This window comes from Neovison vison, chromosome 14, assembly GCF_020171115.1.
Source record: "Neovison vison isolate M4711 chromosome 14, ASM_NN_V1, whole genome shotgun sequence".
NCBI lineage: Eukaryota > Metazoa > Chordata > Mammalia > Carnivora > Mustelidae > Neogale > Neogale vison.
In genome coordinates, this window is record NC_058104.1 from 17126842 (window position 1) to 17147096 (window position 20255).

The 20255-nt window shown below is 38.5% G+C and overlaps 1 protein-coding gene across 1 annotated transcript in view; it reads left to right on the forward strand.

The window, feature by feature from the left end:
* LOC122895300 (septin-14-like) overlaps positions 1 to 20255 on the forward strand; it is a 59511-nt gene that overhangs the window by 26772 nt on the left and 12484 nt on the right. The window contains exons 4-5 of the mRNA XM_044232594.1: positions 1163 to 1331; positions 6005 to 6137. Of these exons, the coding sequence (XP_044088529.1) occupies positions 1163 to 1331; positions 6005 to 6137 (302 nt within the window). The remainder of the gene's footprint in view (positions 1 to 1162; positions 1332 to 6004; positions 6138 to 20255) is intronic.

The following is a 20255-nucleotide window of genomic DNA, read 5'->3' on the forward strand; positions in this document are numbered from 1 at the left end:
ATCTCTCTTTTCATTCATAATTTTATGAATTTGGTCTTTCTCTCTTTTCTTTTGGATTAGTGTGGCCAATGGTTTATCGATCTTATTGATTCTTTAAAAAAAACAGCTTCTAGTTTCATTGATAAACGTATCAGCCTGCTCTCCTTTGGGTGCTGCAGAGCCCATGTAAATTCCCCCTTGGCAGCTGGTAGAGCAGTCCCTGGGGATGCAGGATCTTCTGCTTGTACCCAAAACCATGGCAGCAGCGGCTGTCTGAGAAGCTCCAGACCTTCCGAGAGGTTCCAAGCAGCGATCGCACACTGAGATTTTCTTGCAGGCCCTGGGCTGGGAGTGCCTGGTCTTTCTGGGTCTAAGAGCACCGGGCTTGCATGCACCTCTCTCAGGGGAGGCTGCGGGTCACACACGCGTCTCAGGCTCCAGTAGCAGTACACAGGTCTGAGAACACCAGGCTGGGCCTTCACCGCACCTCTCTCAGGGGAGGGTGAGGGGCGTGTCTCAGGCTCTGTAACACAGCTTGGTGTTCTGCCATCTGGTGAGGCTCCCAGCCCCTCACAGGAGCTGGACCCCACGTGTTCTCAGGCATGCTGGCAGCTCAGGGACCGAGACCTGGTTTCTCCACCACACTCTCTCTGGCTCAGCGCCAACAGAGGCTGTCCTGGGTCTGGGGACTTAAGTCCCTGTCCCTAGCCACCCCAATTCCCACAACCCCCCCCACCGCGATCCTTTGCTCTTTCTGAGTGCTTTCAACTAGTCTCCAAGTTAATGCTGGTCCCCAGACGTAGGGCACTTTCATATTAGGGGTATTACTTTCCAATCAGTCGTTTCTGGTGGCTCCCTCCCCCTTTTGTTTATCTTCCAGTATCAGTCTGACATTCCCACTCTGCTTTACCTGCCCACTGGCATCTTCTGCCCCTGTAGAGATCCAGACGTGTATAATTCTGATCTCAGGTTGATTTCATGGGTGATCGGAGTTCTTTGGTAGGTAATCAGCTCACTTTGGGGTACAAGTTGAAAAGGCACCTCCTCCTACTTCCCTGCCATCTTTTCTCCCCTCTTAGCTGTTATTTTAAATGTGCTTTTCATGCATACTTTCACTCAAGAATACTTATTGGGTGTCAAGGATTGGTAATGAATGTTGGTGTTTTCTTATTTTTCTGCCTAGTGGAAAATGAAAATCACTGTGATTTTGTCAAGCTCAGGGATATGCTTCTTTGTATAAATATGGAAGATCTGAAAGAACAAACCCACATTCAGCATTATGAACGCTATAGGTGCTGCAGACTGAAGAAAATGGGCTTTACTGATGTGGGTCCAGACAACAAGCCACTTAGGTGAGTGGAGAAGATCTTGTCAGAACAAGTTAATGGGTGATTTAGAAATCCCTAACAACCATGAGATTCAATCATTTGGAATGAGAATAACTGTACATTTCACATTCTGGGTCATCCTGAATTGTATGTTTATTAATCACCATAGATGGATAGAGTTATTAGCAGCAATGTAATTCAAGGGACCGTTTATATGCTCAAAATGAGTATTCACTATAAATGTATGTTGAAATGTGTTTCCAAAAAATATTATTTTGTTTTTATTTTTGTATTTTATATGAAATAGATGTTCATGAAGGAGATTTTCAAAATTGGCAAAGATTAATAAAGATTGGCAAAGGATACTGAGAAGGATGGCAAAGGGCATTGAATGTTGGATGAAGGAAAGAGGAAAAACAACAGTAATATTGTAGAAGCCAAGTGAAAATAGTTTAAGAGCAGGTGTATTTAGTTATATTTAAGAGGAAAAGGATTTGTACTGCAAAGGATGACAGTGTGGTATGATCCAGGTATATTGATTTTTTAGGTACTTTTTAAAAATTTATTTATTTTCAGAAAAACATTATTCATTATTTTTTCACCACACCCAGTGCTCCATGCAAGCTGTGTTTTTCAACATTTCCTTAGCAATTCGGGGTCTCTTCTGATTCCATACAAATTTTAGGATTATTTGCTCCAGCTCTTTGAAGAATGCTGGTGGAATTTTGATCGGAATGGCATTAAAAGTATAGATTGCTCTAGGCAGTATAGACATTTTAACAATGTTTATTCTTCCGATCCAAGAGCATGGAATGATCTTCCATCTTTTTGTGTCTTCTTCAATTTCTTTCATGAGTGTCCTGTAGTTCCTCGAGTACAGATCCTTTACCTCTTTGGTTAGGTTTATTCCCAGGTATCTTATGTTTCTTGGTGCTATAGTAAATGGAATCAATTCTCTAATTTCCCTTTCTGTATTTTCACTGTTAGTGTATAAGAAAGCCACTGATTTCTGCACATTGACTTTGTATCCTGCCACATTACTGAATTGCTGTATGAGTTCTAGTAGTTTGGGGGTGGAGTCATTTGGGTTTTCCATATAAAGAATCATGTCATCTGCGAAGAGAGAGAGTTTGACTTCTTCATTGCCAATTTGGATACCTTTTATTTCTCTCTGTTGTCTGATTGCTGTTGCTAGGACTTCTAATACTATGTTGAACAAGAGTGGTGAAAGTGGGCATCCTTGTCTTGTTCCTGATCTCAACGGGAAGGCTGCAAGCTTTTTCCCATTGAGGATGACATTTGCTGTGGGTCTTTCATAGATAGATTTTATGAAGTTCAGGAATGTTCCCTCTATCCCTATACTTTGAAACGTTTTAATCAAGAACGGATGCTGGATTTTGTCAAATGCTTTTTCTGCATCAATTGAGAGGACCATGTGGTTCTTCTCTCTTCTCATATTAATTTGTTGTATCACATTGATTGATTTGCGAATGTTGAGCCATCCTTGTAGCCCAGGGATGAATCCCACCTGATCATGGTGGATAATCTTTTAAATGTGCTGTTGGATCCTGTTTGCTAGGATCTTGTTGAGAATCTTAGCATCCATATTCATCAGTGATATTGGTCTGAAATTCTCCTTTTTAGTAGGGTCTTTGCCTGGTTTGGGGATCAGGGTAATGCTGGCTTCATAGAAAGAGTCTGGAAGTTTTCCTTCTGCTTCAATTTTTTGAAACAGCTTCAGGAGAATAGGTGTTATTTCTTCTTGGAAGGTTTGGTAGAATTCCCCAGGGAATCCGTCAGGTCCTGGGCTCTTGTTTTTTGGGAGGTTTTTGATCACTGATTCAATCTCGTTATTAGATATCGGTCTATTCGATTTTTTAGGTACTTTGAAGACAAACAAAACTGAACTGACTGTCTTTGAATTAAATTCTGAAAGATGTCTGACCTAATTTTTATACTTTTATTTTGGGAGAAGAGATGGACTTTTTAATAAAGATGTGCAAACCGGATTTTTTCCCTCAAATCAATTTTTAAAAATGAAGTACAGTTGATACCCAATATTACATTATATTCAAGTGTACACATAATTATTTGAAAACTTTATACATTATACTATGCTCACAAGTGTAGCCACCATTTGTCACCATACAGCACTATTATGATACCACTGACTATATTTCCTATGCTGTACCTTTCATCCCATGACTTTTTATACCATAACCAGAGGTCTGTACCCCCATTCCCTTTCACCTATTTTTGCCAATCTCCCATTACCCTTCCCCTTGGCAATCACCAGTTTGTTCTCTGTATTTATTCTTTTGTTTCTCATTTTCTTATTTGTTTATTAATTTGTTTCGTTTTTTAGTTTCCACATATAAATGAAATTATATGGTATTTTTCTTTCTGTGTCTGACATTTACCTTAACATAGTACCCTTAGGTCCATACTATTTTGATTATTTTAGTGATGATTGTGATGGTGATGATGATGATGCCTGGCTTTATTTTATTTTTATTTTTAAAAGACTTTTTTTTTCCAATTTATTTAATTTCAGAAAAACAGTATTCATTATTTTTTTTCAGTATTCATTATTTTTCACCACACCCAGTGCTCCATGCAAGCCGTGCCCTCTATAATACCCACCACCTGGTACCCCAACCTCCCACCCCCCCCCGCCACTTCAAACCCCTCAGACTGTTTTTCAGAGTCCATAGTCTCTCATGGTTCACCTCCCCTTCCACTTTACCCAAATTCCCTACTCCTCTCTAACGCCCCTTGTCCTCCATGCTATTTGTTATGCTTCACAAATAAGTGAAACCATATGATAATTGACTCTCTCTGCTTGACTGATTTCACTCAGCATAATCTCTTCCAGTCCTGTCCATGTTGCTACAAAAGTTGGGTATTGATCCTTTCTGATGGAGGCATAATACTCCATAGTGGATATGGACCACATCTTCCTTATCCATTCGTCTGTTGAAGGGCATCTTGGTTCTTTCCACAGTTTGGCGACCGTGGCCATTGCTGCTATAAACATTGGGGTACAGATGGCCCTTCTTTTCACGACATCTGTATCTTTGGGGTAAATACCCAGGAGTGCAATTGCAGGGTCGTAGGGAAGCTCTATTTTTAATTTCTTGAGGAATCTCCACACTGTTCTCCAAAGAGGCTGCACCAACTTGCATTCCCACCAACAGTGGAAGAGGGTTCCCCTTTCTCCACATCCCCTCCAACACATGTTGTTTCCTGTTTTGTTAATTTTGGCCATTCTAACTGGTGTAAGGTGATATCTCAATGTGGTTTTAATTTGAATCTCCCTGAGGGCTAATGATGATGAGCATTTTTTCATGTGTCTGATAGCCATTTGTATGTCTTGATTGGAGAAGTGTCTGTTCATATCTTCTGCCCATTTTTTGATGTGTTTGTTTCGTGTGTGTTGAGTTTGAGGAGTTCATTATAGATCCTGGATATCAACCTTTGTCTGTACTGTCATTTGCAAATATCTTCTCCCATTCCGTGGGTTGCCTCTTTGTTTTTTTGACTGTTTCCTTTGCTGTGCAGAAGCTTTTGATTTTGATGAAGTCCCAGAAGTTTATTTTCGCTTTTGTTTCCTTTGCCTTTGGAGACGTATCTTGAAAGAAGTTGCTGTGGCTGATATCAAAGAGATTACTGCCTATGTTCTCCTCTAAGATTCTGATGGATTCCTGTCTCACGTTGAGGTCTTTTATCCATTTTGAGTTGATCTTTGTGTACGGTGTAAGAGAATGGTCGAGTTTCATTCTTCTACATATAGCTGTCCAGTTTTCCCAGCACCATTTATTGAAGAGACTGTCTTTTTTCCACTGTATATTTTTTCCTGTTTTGTCAAAGATTAATTGACCATAGAGTTGAGGGTCCATATCTGGGCTCTCTACTCTGTTCCACTGGTCTATGTGTCTGTTTTTATGCCAGTACCATGCTGTCTTGGTGATCACAGCTTTGTAATAAAGCTTGAAATCAGGTAAGGTGATGCCGCCAGCTTTATTTTTGTTTTTCAACATTTCCTTAGCGATTTGGGGTCTCTTCTGATTCCATACAAATTTTAGGATCATTTGCTCCGGCTCTTTGAAGAATGCCGGTGGAATTTTGATCGGAATGGCATTAAAAGTATAGATTGCTCTATTTAAAAGACTTTTAAAATTTATTTGTCAGTGAGTGAGAGGCAGAGAGAGCTAATTTGGGGGGGGGTGATAGGCTGAGAGAGAAGCAGACTCCCTGCTGAGCAAGGAGTCCAATGTGGGACTCAGTCCCAGAACCCTAGGATCATGACCTGAGCCAAAGGCAGATGCTTAACTGACTGTTCCACCGAGGCGTCCCTGCCCAGATTTATTTTAAATTAGAACCTTGTAAAGTAGAGGTTTCCCCAAATTTTATTATCAAAAGATGTGAACAAGTATGATATATTGAAAAATGATAACAAGAAATCACTAATACAACTGTTTTAAACTTCTACTCTTCTTCAGACATACAATCTATATATTCTTCAATACTAAAACTCCCTTTTTTAAAATCTCATGACATAAAAATTTCTATTTCTATACATGAAGGAAATGTTGGTAAATGTCCTTACATGGGACTTAACATACAATATATATTTTTACAGCTTTATTTATATTACAATTTTAATATGATAGTAATAAATTGGGTTTTTTTTGTAGTTTTCAAGAGATCTATGAAGCCAAAAGACAGAAGTTCTATGATCAATGTCAGAGGGAAGAAGAAGAACTGAAACAAAAATTTATGCAGCGAGTAAAGGAGAAAGAAACAACATTTAAAGAATCTGAAAAAGAGGCAAGTATGCTAATCTGGTATAATTTGTATTCATTTTTAGGTGTATTAATCTCAAGCATTTATTTGATGATTTTAGAGAATATTTTCTTTTTTTTCAAAAGATATTTATGATATGGTTATCTGTTTTGTGTGTGTTGAGTTTGAGAAGTTCTTTATAGATGTTGGATATCAACCTTTTGTCTGTATTGTCATTTGCAAATATCTTCTCCCATTCCGTGGGTTGCCTCTTTGTTTTGTTGACTGTTTCCTTTATTGTGCAGGAGCTTTTGACCTTGATGAAGTCCCAAAAGTTCATTTTCTCTTTCGTTTCCTTTGCCTTTGGAGACATATATTGAAAGAAGTTGCTGTGGCTGATATCAAAGAGGTTACTGCCTATGTTCTCCTCTAGGATTCTGATGGATTCCTGTCTCATGTTGAGGTCTTTTACCCATTTTGAGTTTCTCTTTGTGTACGGTGCAAGAGAATGGTCGCGTTTCATTCTTCTACATGTAGCTGTCCAATTTTCCCAGCACCATTTATTGAAGAGACTGTCTTTTCAAAAAATGGGCAGAAGATATGAACAGACACTTCTCCAATGAAGACATACAAATGGCTATCAGACACATGAAAAAATGTTCATCATCACTAACCATCAGGGAGATTCAAATTAAAACCACATTGAGATACCACCTTACAGGGGCGCCTGGGTGGCTCAGTGGTTTAAGCCTCTGCCTTCACCTCGGGTCATGATCTCAGGGTCCTGGGATCGAGCCCCACATCGGGCTCTCTGCTCAGTGGGGAGTCTGCTTCCCCCTCTCTCTCTGCCTGCCTCTCTGCCTACTTGTGATCTCTCTCTATCAAATAAATAAATAAAAATCTTAAAAAAAAAAAAGAGATACCACCTTACACCAGTTAGAATGGCCAAAATTAGCAAGACAGGAAACAAAGTGTGTTGGAGGAGATGTGGAGAAAGGGGAACCATCTTACACTGTTGGTGGGAATGCAAGTTGGTGCAGCCACTTTGGAGAACAGTGTGGAGATTCCTCAAGAAATTAAAAATAGAGCTTCCCTATGACCCTGCAATTGCACTCCTGGGTATTTACCCCAAAGATACAGATGTCGTGAAAAGAAGGGCCATCTGTACCCCAATGTTTATAGCAGCAATGGCCACGGTCGCCAAACTGTGGAAAGAACCAAGATGCCCTTCAACAGACGAATGGATAAGGAAGATGTGGTCCATATCCACTATGGAGTATTATGCCTCCATCAGAAAGGATCAATACCCAACTTTTGTAGCAACATGGACAGGACTGGAAGAGATTATGCTGAGTGAAATCAGTCAAGCAGAGAGAGTCAATTATCATATGGTTTCACTTATTTGTGGAGCATAACAAATAGCATGGAGGACAAAGGAAGATGGAGAGGAGAAGGGAGTTGGGGGAAACTGGAAGGGGAGGTGAACCATGAGAGACTATGGACTCTGAAAAACAGCCTGAGGGTTTTGTAGGGGCGGGAGGTGGCAGGTTGGGGGAACCAGGTGGTGGGTGTTAAGTAGGGCATGTATTGCATGGAGCACTGGGTGTGATGCAAAAACAATGAATACTGTTACAATGAAAAGAAATTTAAAAAAAGATAGCTATTTATGATACAGGTTTGAACACAAGTTTTAAAAATTAGAGGCAGCAATTTTATTTTTTTCTAGAATATCTAATTCGCTCTTTTAAAAAGTGAAAACAATTTTGTAAGACCTATTTACCTTTGTCTTATCTTATAATTTGGATTTTCAAGCATAAATTTTAATTTATAACAAATTCAAGCTACTGACTTCTGTGAAGAGTCATTACTCTCTGACACTGCTGCTGCATTAGAAAATTTTCTTCTTTTTTATTAGTAAGTGGATAAATATTCACTAACATAAGACCTCAAGAACTTTTAGTTGATGAATCATGTGAGTTTTTTTCATTTCTTTATGTTTCCAAAGAAATGGAAAAAAGACTACTTATATAATTTTGATTATTTGCACCAATGCTTTTTTAACAAAAATATATTTGAAATCAAAAATATCATTCTTTCAAGTAAATGTGGTTTTAACTTAAGAATTTAGTTTAAGGGCGCCTGGGTGCCTCAGTGGGTTAAGCCTCTTCCTTCGGTTCAGGTCATGGTCTCAGGGTCCTGAGATCGAGCCCTGCATCAGGCTCTCTGCTCAGCAGGGAGCCTGCTTCCCTTCTTCTCTCTCTCTGCCTGCCTCTCTGCCTACTTGTGATCTCTGTCAAATAAATAAATAAAATCTTTAAAAAAAAAAGAATTTAGTTTAAAGTAGAAATAGGTCAATTGAACTTTTTCAATAGAAGCAAGATAGTGACTAGGCGCTGTATACCAGATGTCTCAATCATGGTTAATTGAACTATAAGTAATAAAAATTCTATTATCTTAAAGGTAAAGTTTAGAAGTATTCAAGGGTTTCCTATGGAATCTAAGAACAGACAGTATAGTTGGATCTTAGGATAACTTAAACCCAGAGTACAAAGTGACCAAAAACCAAATCAATAATTTAAATCCTCTATTTTTCCCCCTACCTTATTTGTGTACATCTGTTTTTCTCCAGTTCTTCAGTTATATGTTCCCTCAAGAAGAACCAAACAAAAATTGGTTGTGCAAACTGAGGAGTTGCCAGAATTCTTAACACAGATTAATGAATGGCTATAGGAAAAAATTCTGGCAGAAATAAAATATCCAGGACTGTAAAAGCATCCATACAGAACAAAGTGACAGGTAGCAGGCCCACTAGGCTTTCTTCAGAAAAGGAACAACTTAATCACTGAAAACAGAATAAGCAGACAGACAGAAACTAGGATTAGCTGACATGGAAAGTGGAGGCTCATAGAGGTAAAATAAGCTTTTAAGCACATCTAGCAGATAGATTAATCAGAATTCAAAATTACAACTTTATAATTTTAAATACTTAAAAATTGATAAGTTTGTACATCTACACATTACTGAAGATTAGTTCAGCTTTCTTTTCATTTTTTAAAAACTTTAAAATTTTAATTTTAGTGTTATATTAATTTCATACATTACATACAGTGTTATATTAATTTCAAGTATACAATATAGTGATTCAACACTTCCATATGCCATGCTGGGCTCATCATGTCAACTACAATCCTTAATTTCCATCAGTCCTTTCCCTCTGGTAACCATCAGTTTGCGCTCTATAATTAAAAGTCTCTTTCTCTTTCTTTCTTTCTTTCTTTTTGTGGTTAATTAACACAGAGTACAATACTGGTTTCTAGAGTAGAATTCAGTGATTTGTTACTTACATAAATCATCCAGAATTCATTACAAGTGCTCTCTTTAATAGCCATCACCCATCTGGCCTAACCCCCAACCGCCTCCCTCCATTAACCTTCAGTTTGTTCTCTATCACTACAAGTCACTTATGGCTTATTTCCCTCACTCCCCTTTTTCTTTCCACACCCTCCATATGTTCATATGATTTCTTTATTAGATTGCATATATGAGAGAGATCATATGGTACTGGTCTTTTTCTGAGTGACTTATTTCACTTAGCATAATACATCCTTGCTCTATCCATGTTGTTGCTAATGGCAAGATTTCATTCTTTTTGATGGGTGAGTAGTACTGTATTGTATATACATACCACTTCTTCTTTATCCATTCATCAATGGATGGACATTTGGGCTATCTCTGATTTTTGCTATTGTTAAATATGCTGCTGCAAACATCAGGGTATATGTAACCCTTTGAGCCTATATTTCATGTCCTTTGGGTAAATGCTTAGTTAGTGCAACTGCTGTAGGGTAGTTACATTTTTTGCTTTTTGAGGAACCTCCATACTGTTTTCCAGAGTGGCTGCACCAGTTTGCATTCCCACTAGCAACACAATAAGTTTCCCCTCTCTCTGCATCCTCACCAACACCTCTTGTTTCCTGTGTTGTTAATTTTCATCATTCTCACAATTGTGAGGTGATATCTCATTGTAGTTTTGATTGTTTTTTCCTGATGATGAGTGATGTTGAGCATCTTTTTGTATGTCTGTTGGCCATACCATATGTTTTCTTTGGAAAAATGTCTGCTCATGTCTTTTGCACATTTTATAACTGGATTATTTGTGCTTTATTGGGGGGGGTGTTGAGTTTTATAAGTTGGTCGCTTATTTTGGATACTAACACTTAAATCAGATAAGTCATTGGCAAATATCTTCTCCCATTCTGTCAGTCGCCTTTTAGTCTTGTTATTTCTTCACTGTATGAAGCTTTTTATCTTGATAATTGCAAATAGTTTATTTTGCTTTTGTTTCCCTGGCCTCAAGAGACATAACTAGAAATAAGTTGCTATGGCTGATGTCAGAGGTTACTGCCTGTATTCTTCACTAGGATTTTAATGGTTTTCTATGTCATACTGAGATTTTTCATCCATTTTGAATTTATTTTTGTGTATGGTGTAAGAAAGTGTTCACGTTTCACTATTTTTTATGTTGCCATTAAATTTTCTCATTGTTGTTATATTTAGTCATTCTGAATGGTGTGAAATAGTATCTCACTGTGGTTTTGATTTGTATTTCTCTCTCTGTCTCCCTCTTTTTAGGTTTGAGGAATTATTTTTTATGTTCAGTTAGCCAACATGTAGTATATCATTAGTTTTTGATGTAGTGTTAAACGACTCACCAGTCACATATAAAACCCAGTGCTCACCACAACACATGCCCTCCTTAGTACACATCACCTGGCTACCCCATCCTCTCACACTCTCCCTTCTGCAACACTCAGTTTATTTCCTGGAGTCCAGAGTCTCTGATGGTTTGTCTCCCTCTCTGATTTCTTCCCATTCAGTTTTCCCTCCCTTCCCCTGTGGTCCTCTGCACTATTCCTTATGTTCACCTATGAGTGAAACCATATGATTATTGTCTTTCTCTGCTTGACCTATTTCAGCTAACATAATCCTCTTCAGTTCCATCCATGTCCATGCAAATGGTGAGTACTTATCCTTTCTGATGGCTGAGTAGTATTCCATTGTATATATGAGCCACATCTTCTTTATCCTTTCATCTGTTGAAGGGCATGTCAGTTCATTTTACAGTTGGGCTATTGTGAACATTGCTGCTATGGACATTGGGGTGCATATGGCCTTTATTTCCTACATCTATATCTTTGGAGTTACTACCTAGTAATGCAGTTGCTGAGTCATAGGATAGCTCTATTTTTAATGTCTTGAGGAACCTCTACACTGTTTTTCAGAGTGGCTATAACAGCTTATATCCATACCAACAGTGCCTCTCCAAAACTTGTTTTCTGTCATGTTAATTTTTGTGATTCTAACTGCTATAAGATGACATCTCATTGTGTTTTTGATTTGTATTTTCCTGATGGCTAATGATGTTGAACATTTTTTCATACGTCTCTTAGTCATTTGTATGTCTTCTTTGCAGAAGTGTTTCTTCATGTCTTCTGCCCATTTCTTGATGGGATTATTTCTTTTGTGAGTGTTGAGTTTGAGAAGCTCTTTATAGATCTTGAATATCAGCCCTTTATCTGAAATGTCATTTACAAATATCTTCTCCCATTCAGTGGATTGCCTCTTAGTTTTGTTGACTGTTTCCTCTGCTGTGCAAAAGCTTTCGATCTTGATGAAGTCCCAAATGTTCATTTTTGCTTTTCTTTCCCTTTCCTTTATTTTTTAAAAGATTTTATTTATTTATTTGACAGAGAGAAATCACAAGTAGGCAGAGAGGCAGAGAGAGAGAGGAGGAAGTAGGCTCCCCGCCGAGCAGAGAGCCTGATGTGGGACTCGATCCCAGGACCCCGAGATCATGACCTGAGCCGAAGGCAGCGGCCTAACCCACTGAGCCACCCAGGCTCCCTTTCCCTTTCCTTTAGAGACATGTCTTGAAAGAAGTTGTTATATCCAGTGTCAAGGAGGTTACTGCCTATGTTCTGCTCTAGGATTTTGACGGATTTCTGTCTCACATTGAGGTCTTTCATTCATTTTCAGTTTATCTTTGTGTATGTTGTAAGAGAATGGTCTAGTTTCATTCTTTTGCATATGGCTGTTCAGTTTTCCTAGTACCATTTATTGAAGAGACTGTCATTTTTCCATTGGTTATTCTTTCTTTCTTTCTTTGTCCAAGATTACTTGACCATAGGGTTGAGGGTCCATTTCTGGGCTCTCTCTTCTGTTCCATTGATCTACATGTCTGTTTTTGTGCCACTGCCATGCTGTCTTGATGATTGCAGCTTTGTAATATAGCTTGAAGTGAGGCATTGTCATGCCCCCAGCTTTGGTTTTCTTTTCCAATAATCCCTGGTGATTCAGGGTCTTTTCTGGTTCCATACAAATTTTAGGGTTGTTTATTCCAGCTCTGTGAAAAATGCTAATGGTATTTTGATAGTGATCAAATTGAATGTATAGATTGACTTGGGTAGCATAGACAATTTAACAATGTTTATTCTTCCAATTCATGAGCATGGAATGTTTTCCCATCTTTTTGTGTCTTCTTCAATTTCTCTCACAAGTGCTCTGTAGTTTCTAGAGTACAGATCCTTTACCTCTTTGATTAGGTTTATTCCTAGATAACTTATGGTTTTGGTGGTATTGTAAAAGGGATTGATTTTTTAATTTCTCCTTCTTCAGTTACATTGTTAGTGTATAGAAATGCAGTGGGTTTCTGTACATTGATTTCGTATCCTGTCACATTGCTGAATTGCTCTATGAGTTCTAATAATTTGGGGATGGAGTCTTTTGGATTTCCCACATAAAGTATCATGTCATCTGCAAAGAGAGAGACTTTGACTTCTTCTTTGTCAATTTGAATACATTTTGTTGTTTTTGTTGTTGTTGTTGTCTGATTGCTGTTGCTTGGACTTCTAGTACTATGTTGAACAATAGTGGTGAGAGGGGGCATTCTTGTCATGTTCTTCATCTTAAGGGAAAGGCTCTCAGTTTTTCCTCATTGAGAATGATTTTTTTTTTAGAATTTATTTATTTATTTGACAGAGAGAGATCACAAGTAGGCAGAGAGGGAGAGGAGGAAGCAGGCTCCCTGCTGAGCAGAGAGCCCGATGCGGGACTTGATCCCAGGACCCTGGGATCATGATCTGAGCCGAAGGCAGTGGCTTAACCCACTGAGCCACCCAGGCGCCCCTCCATTGAGAATGATATTTACTGTGGGTTTTCCATAGAGGAATTTTATGAAGTTGAGGAATGTTACTTCTATCCCTATTCTCTGAAGAGTTTTAATCAGGAATGGATGCTATATTTTTTTCAAATGCTTTTTTTTTTGCATCAACTGAGAAGACCATGTGGTTATTCTCTTTTCTCTCATTTATGTGTTTTATCGCATTGATTGATTTTCTAATATTGAACAACCCTTATATCCCAGGGATAAATCCCACCTTGTTGTGATGGATAAATCCTTTTAATGTACTGTTGGATCTTATTAGTGAGTATCTTATTGAGAATCTTGGCATCCATATTTACCAGGGATATTGTTCTGAAATTCTCATTTTTGATGGGATCTTTGCCTGGTTTGGGGATCAAGGTAGCCAGTTTTCCTTCTGTTTCTATTTTTGAAACAGTTTCAGGAGATTAGGTATTATTTCTTCTTTGAATATTTGGTAGAATTCTCCAGACAATCCATCAAGTCCTGGATTCTTGTTTTTGGGGAGATTTTTGATCACTGCTTCAATCTCATTGCTGGTTATTGGCCTATTCAGGTTGTTTATTTCTTCTTGTTTCAGTCATTGAATTTTATAGGTTTCCAGGAATGTATCAATTTCTAGATTGATTAACTTACTGACATATAACTCTTGATAATAATTTCTGATGATTGTTTCTATTTCCTCAGTGTTAGTCGTGATCTCCCCCTTTTATCCATAATTTTATTATTTTGAGTCCTCCGTTTTTTTCTTTTGGATAAGTCTGGGTATTGGTTTATTGATCTTATTCTTTCAAAGAAACAGTTACTAGTTTCATTAATGTGTTTTACTGTATCTCTGGTTCCTAATTCATTGATCTCTGCTCTAATCTTATTTCTCTTCTCATGAATGGGGTAGATCTAATTTGTTGTTGATTCCTTCATGGTGTAAATAAGTATGTGCATTCGGGATTTCTCTGTTTTTTTGAGAGAGGTTTGGATGGCTATGTGTTGTCTACGGCCATACCACCCTGAACGCGCCCGATCTTGTCTGATCTCGGAAGCTAAGCAGGGTCGGGCCTGGTTAGTACTTGGATGGATGGCTATGTGTTTCCACCTTAGGACCTCCTTTGCCATATCCCATAGATTTTGGACAGATGTGTTTTCATTCTCATTGGTTTCCATCAATTGATTAAGTTCATCTTTGATTTCCTGGTTGACCCAAACATTCTTGAGCAGGCTGGTTTTTAGGTTCTAAGTGTTTGAATTTCTTCCAAACCTTTTCTTGTGGTTGAGTTCCAGTTTCAAAGCATTGTGGTCTGAGAATAAGCAGGGAATAATCTCAGTCTTTTGGTATTGGCTGAACCCTGATTTGTGACCCAGTATGTGGTCTATTCTGGAGAAAGTTCCATTTGCACTTGAGAAGAATGAGTATTCTTTTGTTTTAGGGTGGCATGTTCTGTATGTTTATATGAGGTCCATCTGGTCCAATGTGTTGTTCAAAGCTCTTGTTTCTATGTTGATTTTCTGCTTAGTTGATCTGTCCATTGCTGAGAGTGGAGTGCTAAGGTCACCTACAATAATGTATTCTTGTATTAATGTATTTGTGAGTTTTATGATTACATGATTGGGTGTTGATCTGCCTTCATTGATCTTTGGGCATATCCTCTCTGCCTCTAGGATAGGATTGCTTCATTGCCCAGATTAAGGAAGTTATCAGCTAGAATTTGCTCAGCTATATCATCTAGTCCTCTCTCTCTCTCCACACCCCCCCTCCAGGGATCCCAATAATTCTGACATTAGAACATTTCATGGCATCTTTTATTTCTCTAATTCTGTTTTCAAGGATTCTAAGTTGTTTGTTCCAGGACTCCTCCTGCTCCTTCTTTTTTATTAGTTTGTCTTCAAGATCACTAATTCATTCTTCTACCTCATTTACCCTAACTGTTAGAGAATTTAGATTAAATTGTATCTTATTGAAAGCATTTTTAAATTCTGCCACATCTTCTCTCACTTCTGCCCTTAACAAATCTATGTTGCCATTAATACTTTTCTCAAGACTGACTATTGTCTTCCTAGCTGCTACCCTGAAGTCTATTTCTGATATCTTGCTTAGATCCATATCCATCAGATCTGCTAGAGATACCATTGTCTCTGGGCCTTTTCTCTGTTGGAAATTCCTCCTTTTTATCATTCTATTGAGTTGTGGTTGATGGCTATGCAGGTGAAAATAACAACCACCCTCCAGGCAATGGCCACCCTGGGAAGTTTTGGAGTAATCAGAAGTCACGACCAAAAAGAAAGAAAGAAAAAGAGATCTAGCCAAAATGAGCCCCAAGAGTAAGATTTATAAAGTACAAAAACATAACAAACAAAGTCCAAGAAAAGAAAAAGGAAAAAAAACTGAACAGAACAAACAAAACCCCCAGACCAAATGAACCCCAAGAGTAAGATTTATAAAGTATGAAAACAAAAGGAAACAGAGAAACAAAAAGACCAACAAAAGAAAAAAAATCCAAAATAAAAAGGTGGAGGGATGGTTATAATCCCTTGATGTGGGTGAGAAAGTGTATTTCAGTTCTTCCTGGGTGTATCTTGTTATCTTTGTTAGAGAACACAACTTTTCAGAGATACAGGGAAATTAAAGCTGGTGTATATATAAAGGTAATATTGAATAGGGAAAAAAGCTTATATCTATCTATCTATAAGAAAGAAAAAGAAAGGAAAAAGTCTATGTATGAAAAAGTTCAAGTTAAAATGTTACTATGTAATATGTTGTATTAAACACCTAGGTGAAATGGTAGTTGGGTGGGGAGGTTAGGTGAGCCTGGTGGTGGGTATTAAGGAGGGCACATATTGCATGGAGCACTGGATGTGGTACATAAACAATGAATCTTGGGACACTGAAATAGTAAAATAAAATTAAAAATAAAAAATGGTAAGTAGGTAAAAAAAATAAAAGAACAAGAATCATGAGAAAGAATTAAAAAGCGAGCAAGCAAGCGAGTGAGAGAGAAAAGTTATATTTGAGAAATATACAGGCTGTGAAGTAATACCAGGAGCTTAATATACTGTTTCCCCTTGGTGCTGGGGTTTTATAGTTTTATGGGGATCCTATGGTGGTTTATTTTTTTAATTTATTTTTATTTCTTTTCAGTGTTCCAGAATTAATTCTTTATGCACCACACCCAGTGCTCTATGCAATATGTGCCCTCCATAATACCCACCACCAGGCTCATCCACCCCCCAACCCCTACCCCTCCAAAACCCTCAGTTTGTTTCTCAGAGTCCACAGTCTCTTATGGTTTGTCTCCCCTTCCAGTTTCCCCCAACTCACTTCTCCTCTCCATTTCCCCAGGTCCTCCAGGTTATTAATTATGCTCCACAATCAAGCAAAACCATATGATAATTGACTCTCTTATTGACTTATTTCACTTAGCATAATCTTTTCCAGTCCCACCCATGTTGATACAAAAGTTGGGTATTCATCCTTTCTGATGGAGGCATAACACTCTATAGTATATATGGACTGTATCTTCTTTATCCATTCATCCGTTGAAGGGCATCTTGGTTCTTTCCACAGTTTGGCAACTGTGGCCCTTGCTGCTGTAAACACTGAGGTACAGATGGCCCTTCTTTTCACGACATCTGTATCTTTGGGGTAAATACCCAGCAGTGCAATGGCAGGGTCATAGGGAAGCTCTATTTTTAATTTCTTAAGGAATCTCCACACTGTTTTCCAAAGTGGCTGCACCAACTTGCATTCCCACCAACAGTGTAAGAGGGTTCCACTTTCTTCGCATCCTCTCCAACACATGTTTTTTACTGTCTTGTTAATTTTTGCCATTCTAACTGGTATAAGGTCATATATCAATGTGGTTTTGATTTGAATCTCCCTGATGGCTAGTGATGATGAACATTTTCTCATGGGTCTGGTAGCCATTTGTATATCTTCTTTGGAGAAGTGTTTGTTCATGTCTTCTGCCTTTTTTTTTTTTTTTGGTTGTGATTATCTGTTTTGTGTGTGTTGAGTTTGAGAAGTTATTTGTAGATCTTGATTATCAGCCCTTTGTCTGTAGTGTCATTTGCAAATCTCTTCTCCCATTCCGTGGGTTGCCTCTTTGTTTTGTTGACTGTTTCCTTTGCTGTGCAGAAGCTTTTGATCTTGATGAAGTTCCAAAAGTTCATTTTCACTTTTGTTTCCTTTGCCTTTGGTGACATATCTTGAAAGAAGTTGCTGGGCCTATGTTCTCCTCTAGGATTTTGATGGATTCTTGACTCACATTGAGGTCTTTTATCCATTTTGAGTTTATCTTTGTGTATGGTGTAAGAGAATGGTCAAGTTTCATTCTTCTATACATAGCTGTCCAATTTTTCCAGCACCATTTATTGAAGAGTCTTTTTTTCACTGGATATTTTTTCCTGCTTTGTCAAAGATTATTTGACCACTGAGTTGCAGGTCGATATCTGGGCTCTCTACTCTGTTCCCCTGGTCTATGTGTCTGTTTTTATGCCAGTACCATGCTGTCTTGGTGATCACAGCTTTGTAGTAAAGCTTATAATCAGGCAATGTGATGCCCCCAGTTTTGTTTTTGTTTTTCTCTTTCAACATTTCCTTAGAAATTTGTGGTCTCCTCTGGTTCCATACAAATTTTAGGATTGTTTGTTCCAGCTCTTTAAAACATGTTGGTGGAATTTTGATCAGCATGGCATTGGAAGTATTGATTGCTCTAGGCAGTATAGACATTTTAACAATGTTTATTCTTCTGATCGATGAGCATGGAATTGTCTTCCATCATTTTGTGTCTTCAATTTCTTTCATGAGTGTTCTGTAGTTCCTCTAGTACAGATCCTTTACCTCTTTGGTTAGGTTTATTCCCAGGTATCTTATGGTTCTTGGTGCTATAGTAAATGGGATCAATTCTCTAATTTCCCTTTCTGTGTTTTCATTGTTAGTGTATAAGAAAACAACTGATTTCTGTACATTGATTTTGTATCCTGCCACATTACTGAATTGCTGTATGAGTTCTATAGTTATGGGGGTGGAGTCTTTTGGGTTTTCCATATAAAGTATCATGTCATCTGTGAAGAGAGTTTGACTTCTTCTTTGCCAAATTGAATACCTTTTATTTCTTTTTGTTGTCCGATTGCTGTTGCTAGGACTTCTAGTACTATGTTTAACCCCAGTGGTGAGAGTGAACATCCTTGTCGTGTTCCTGTCAGCTTTTCCCCTTTGAGAATGATATTCACTGTGGGTTTTTCATAGATAGATTTTACGAAGTTGAGGAATGTTACCTCTATCCCTATACTCTGAAGTGTTTTAATCAGGAATGGATGCTGTATTTTGTCAAATGCTTTTTCTGCATCAATTGAGACGACCATGTGGTTCTTATCTCTTCTCTTATTGGTTTGTTCTATCACATCAATTGATTTGAGAATGTTGAACCACCCTTGCATCCCAGGGATAAATCCCACCTGGTCATGGTGGATAATGTTTTTAATGTTGTGTTGGATCCTATTAGCTAGGATCTTGTTGAGAATCTTAACATCCATATTCTTCAGGGATATTGGTTGGAAGTTTTCCTTTTTGATGGAGTCTTTGCTTGGTTTGGGGTCAGGGTAATGTTGGCTTCATTGAAAGAGTCTGCAAGTTTTCCTTCTGTTTCTATTTTTTAAAACATTATGGAGTATGTTGTATTAAACTTCTAGTTGTACTGGTATGTAGGTTAAAGAAATTAAAAGAACAAGAATCATGAGAACGAATTTTAAAAAAGGTTTTATCTATGAAATATACTAGTTTTAGGGCAATACCAGGAGCTTAATATATTGTTTTCTCCTGATGTTGGGATTTTACAGTTTTATGGACCCTGTAGTGGTTGTCCTCTCATTCTTTTGGCTTGCTTTCTAGGGGAGGGTCCTGTCTCATTGTTTTTCTTTTTTTTTTCTTTTTAAAATTTTATTATTATTTTAAAAATTTTCAATAACAGTATTCATTATTTTTTCACCACACCCAGGGCTCCATGCAATCCGTTCTCTCTATAATACCCACCACCTGGTACCCCACCTCCCACCCCCCACCACTTCAAACCCCTCAGATTGTTTTTCAGAGTCCATAGTCTCATGGTTCACCTCCCCTTCCAATTTCCCCCAACTCCCTTCTCCTCTAAGTCCCCATGTCCTCCATGCTATTTGTTATGCTCCACAAATAAGTGAAACCATATGATAATTGACTCTCTCTGCTTGACTTATTTCACTCAGCATAGTCTCTTCCAGTCCTGTCCATGTTGCTACAAAAGTTGGGTATTCATCCTTTCTGATGGAGGCATAATACTCCATAGTATATATGGACCACATCTTCCTTATCCATTCGTCCGTTGAAGGGCTTCTTGGTTCTTTCCACAGTTTGGTGACCGTGGCCATTGCTGCTATAAACACTGGGGTACAGATGGCCCTTCTTTTCACTCCATCTGTATCTTTGGGGTAAATACCCAGCAGTGCAATTGCAGGGTCATAGGGAAGTTCTATTTTTAATTTCTTGAGGAATGCCTCATTGTTTTTCAGTCAGTCTTGCTTGGGTTGAGTCCTCCTGCCCCCTATCAAGAGCCTGGTCTCTGTGAAACCTGTTTTTCAGGCTTTTGTTCTCTGGAGGTTTTTTGTTCTTTGGTGGCTTTTTGTGGCTTTTTGGCCTTTTGGAGGTTTAGTGTAAAGCAAACTACACCCAGACCTCCATCTCAGAGAGAAGCCTCAGTCTGCTTCACTCTGGGTGGTCCAGAACACACAGACCTCTCCCCTCTGCAAACTCCACTGAGCTGTGTGGCCTCCCACAGGCAGTGTATGTCCCCAATCACCATCTCAGGGTTTGCCTGAAGTGCCCACTTGTCTCTGCACCCCTGCACCACTAAAACTCTGAGCAATTTTGGTCCAGGGAGCCCACTTCTGCTGGCTGCCTTTGCTGGGACTGCTATCTGGGAACTAGGCCCACGCCA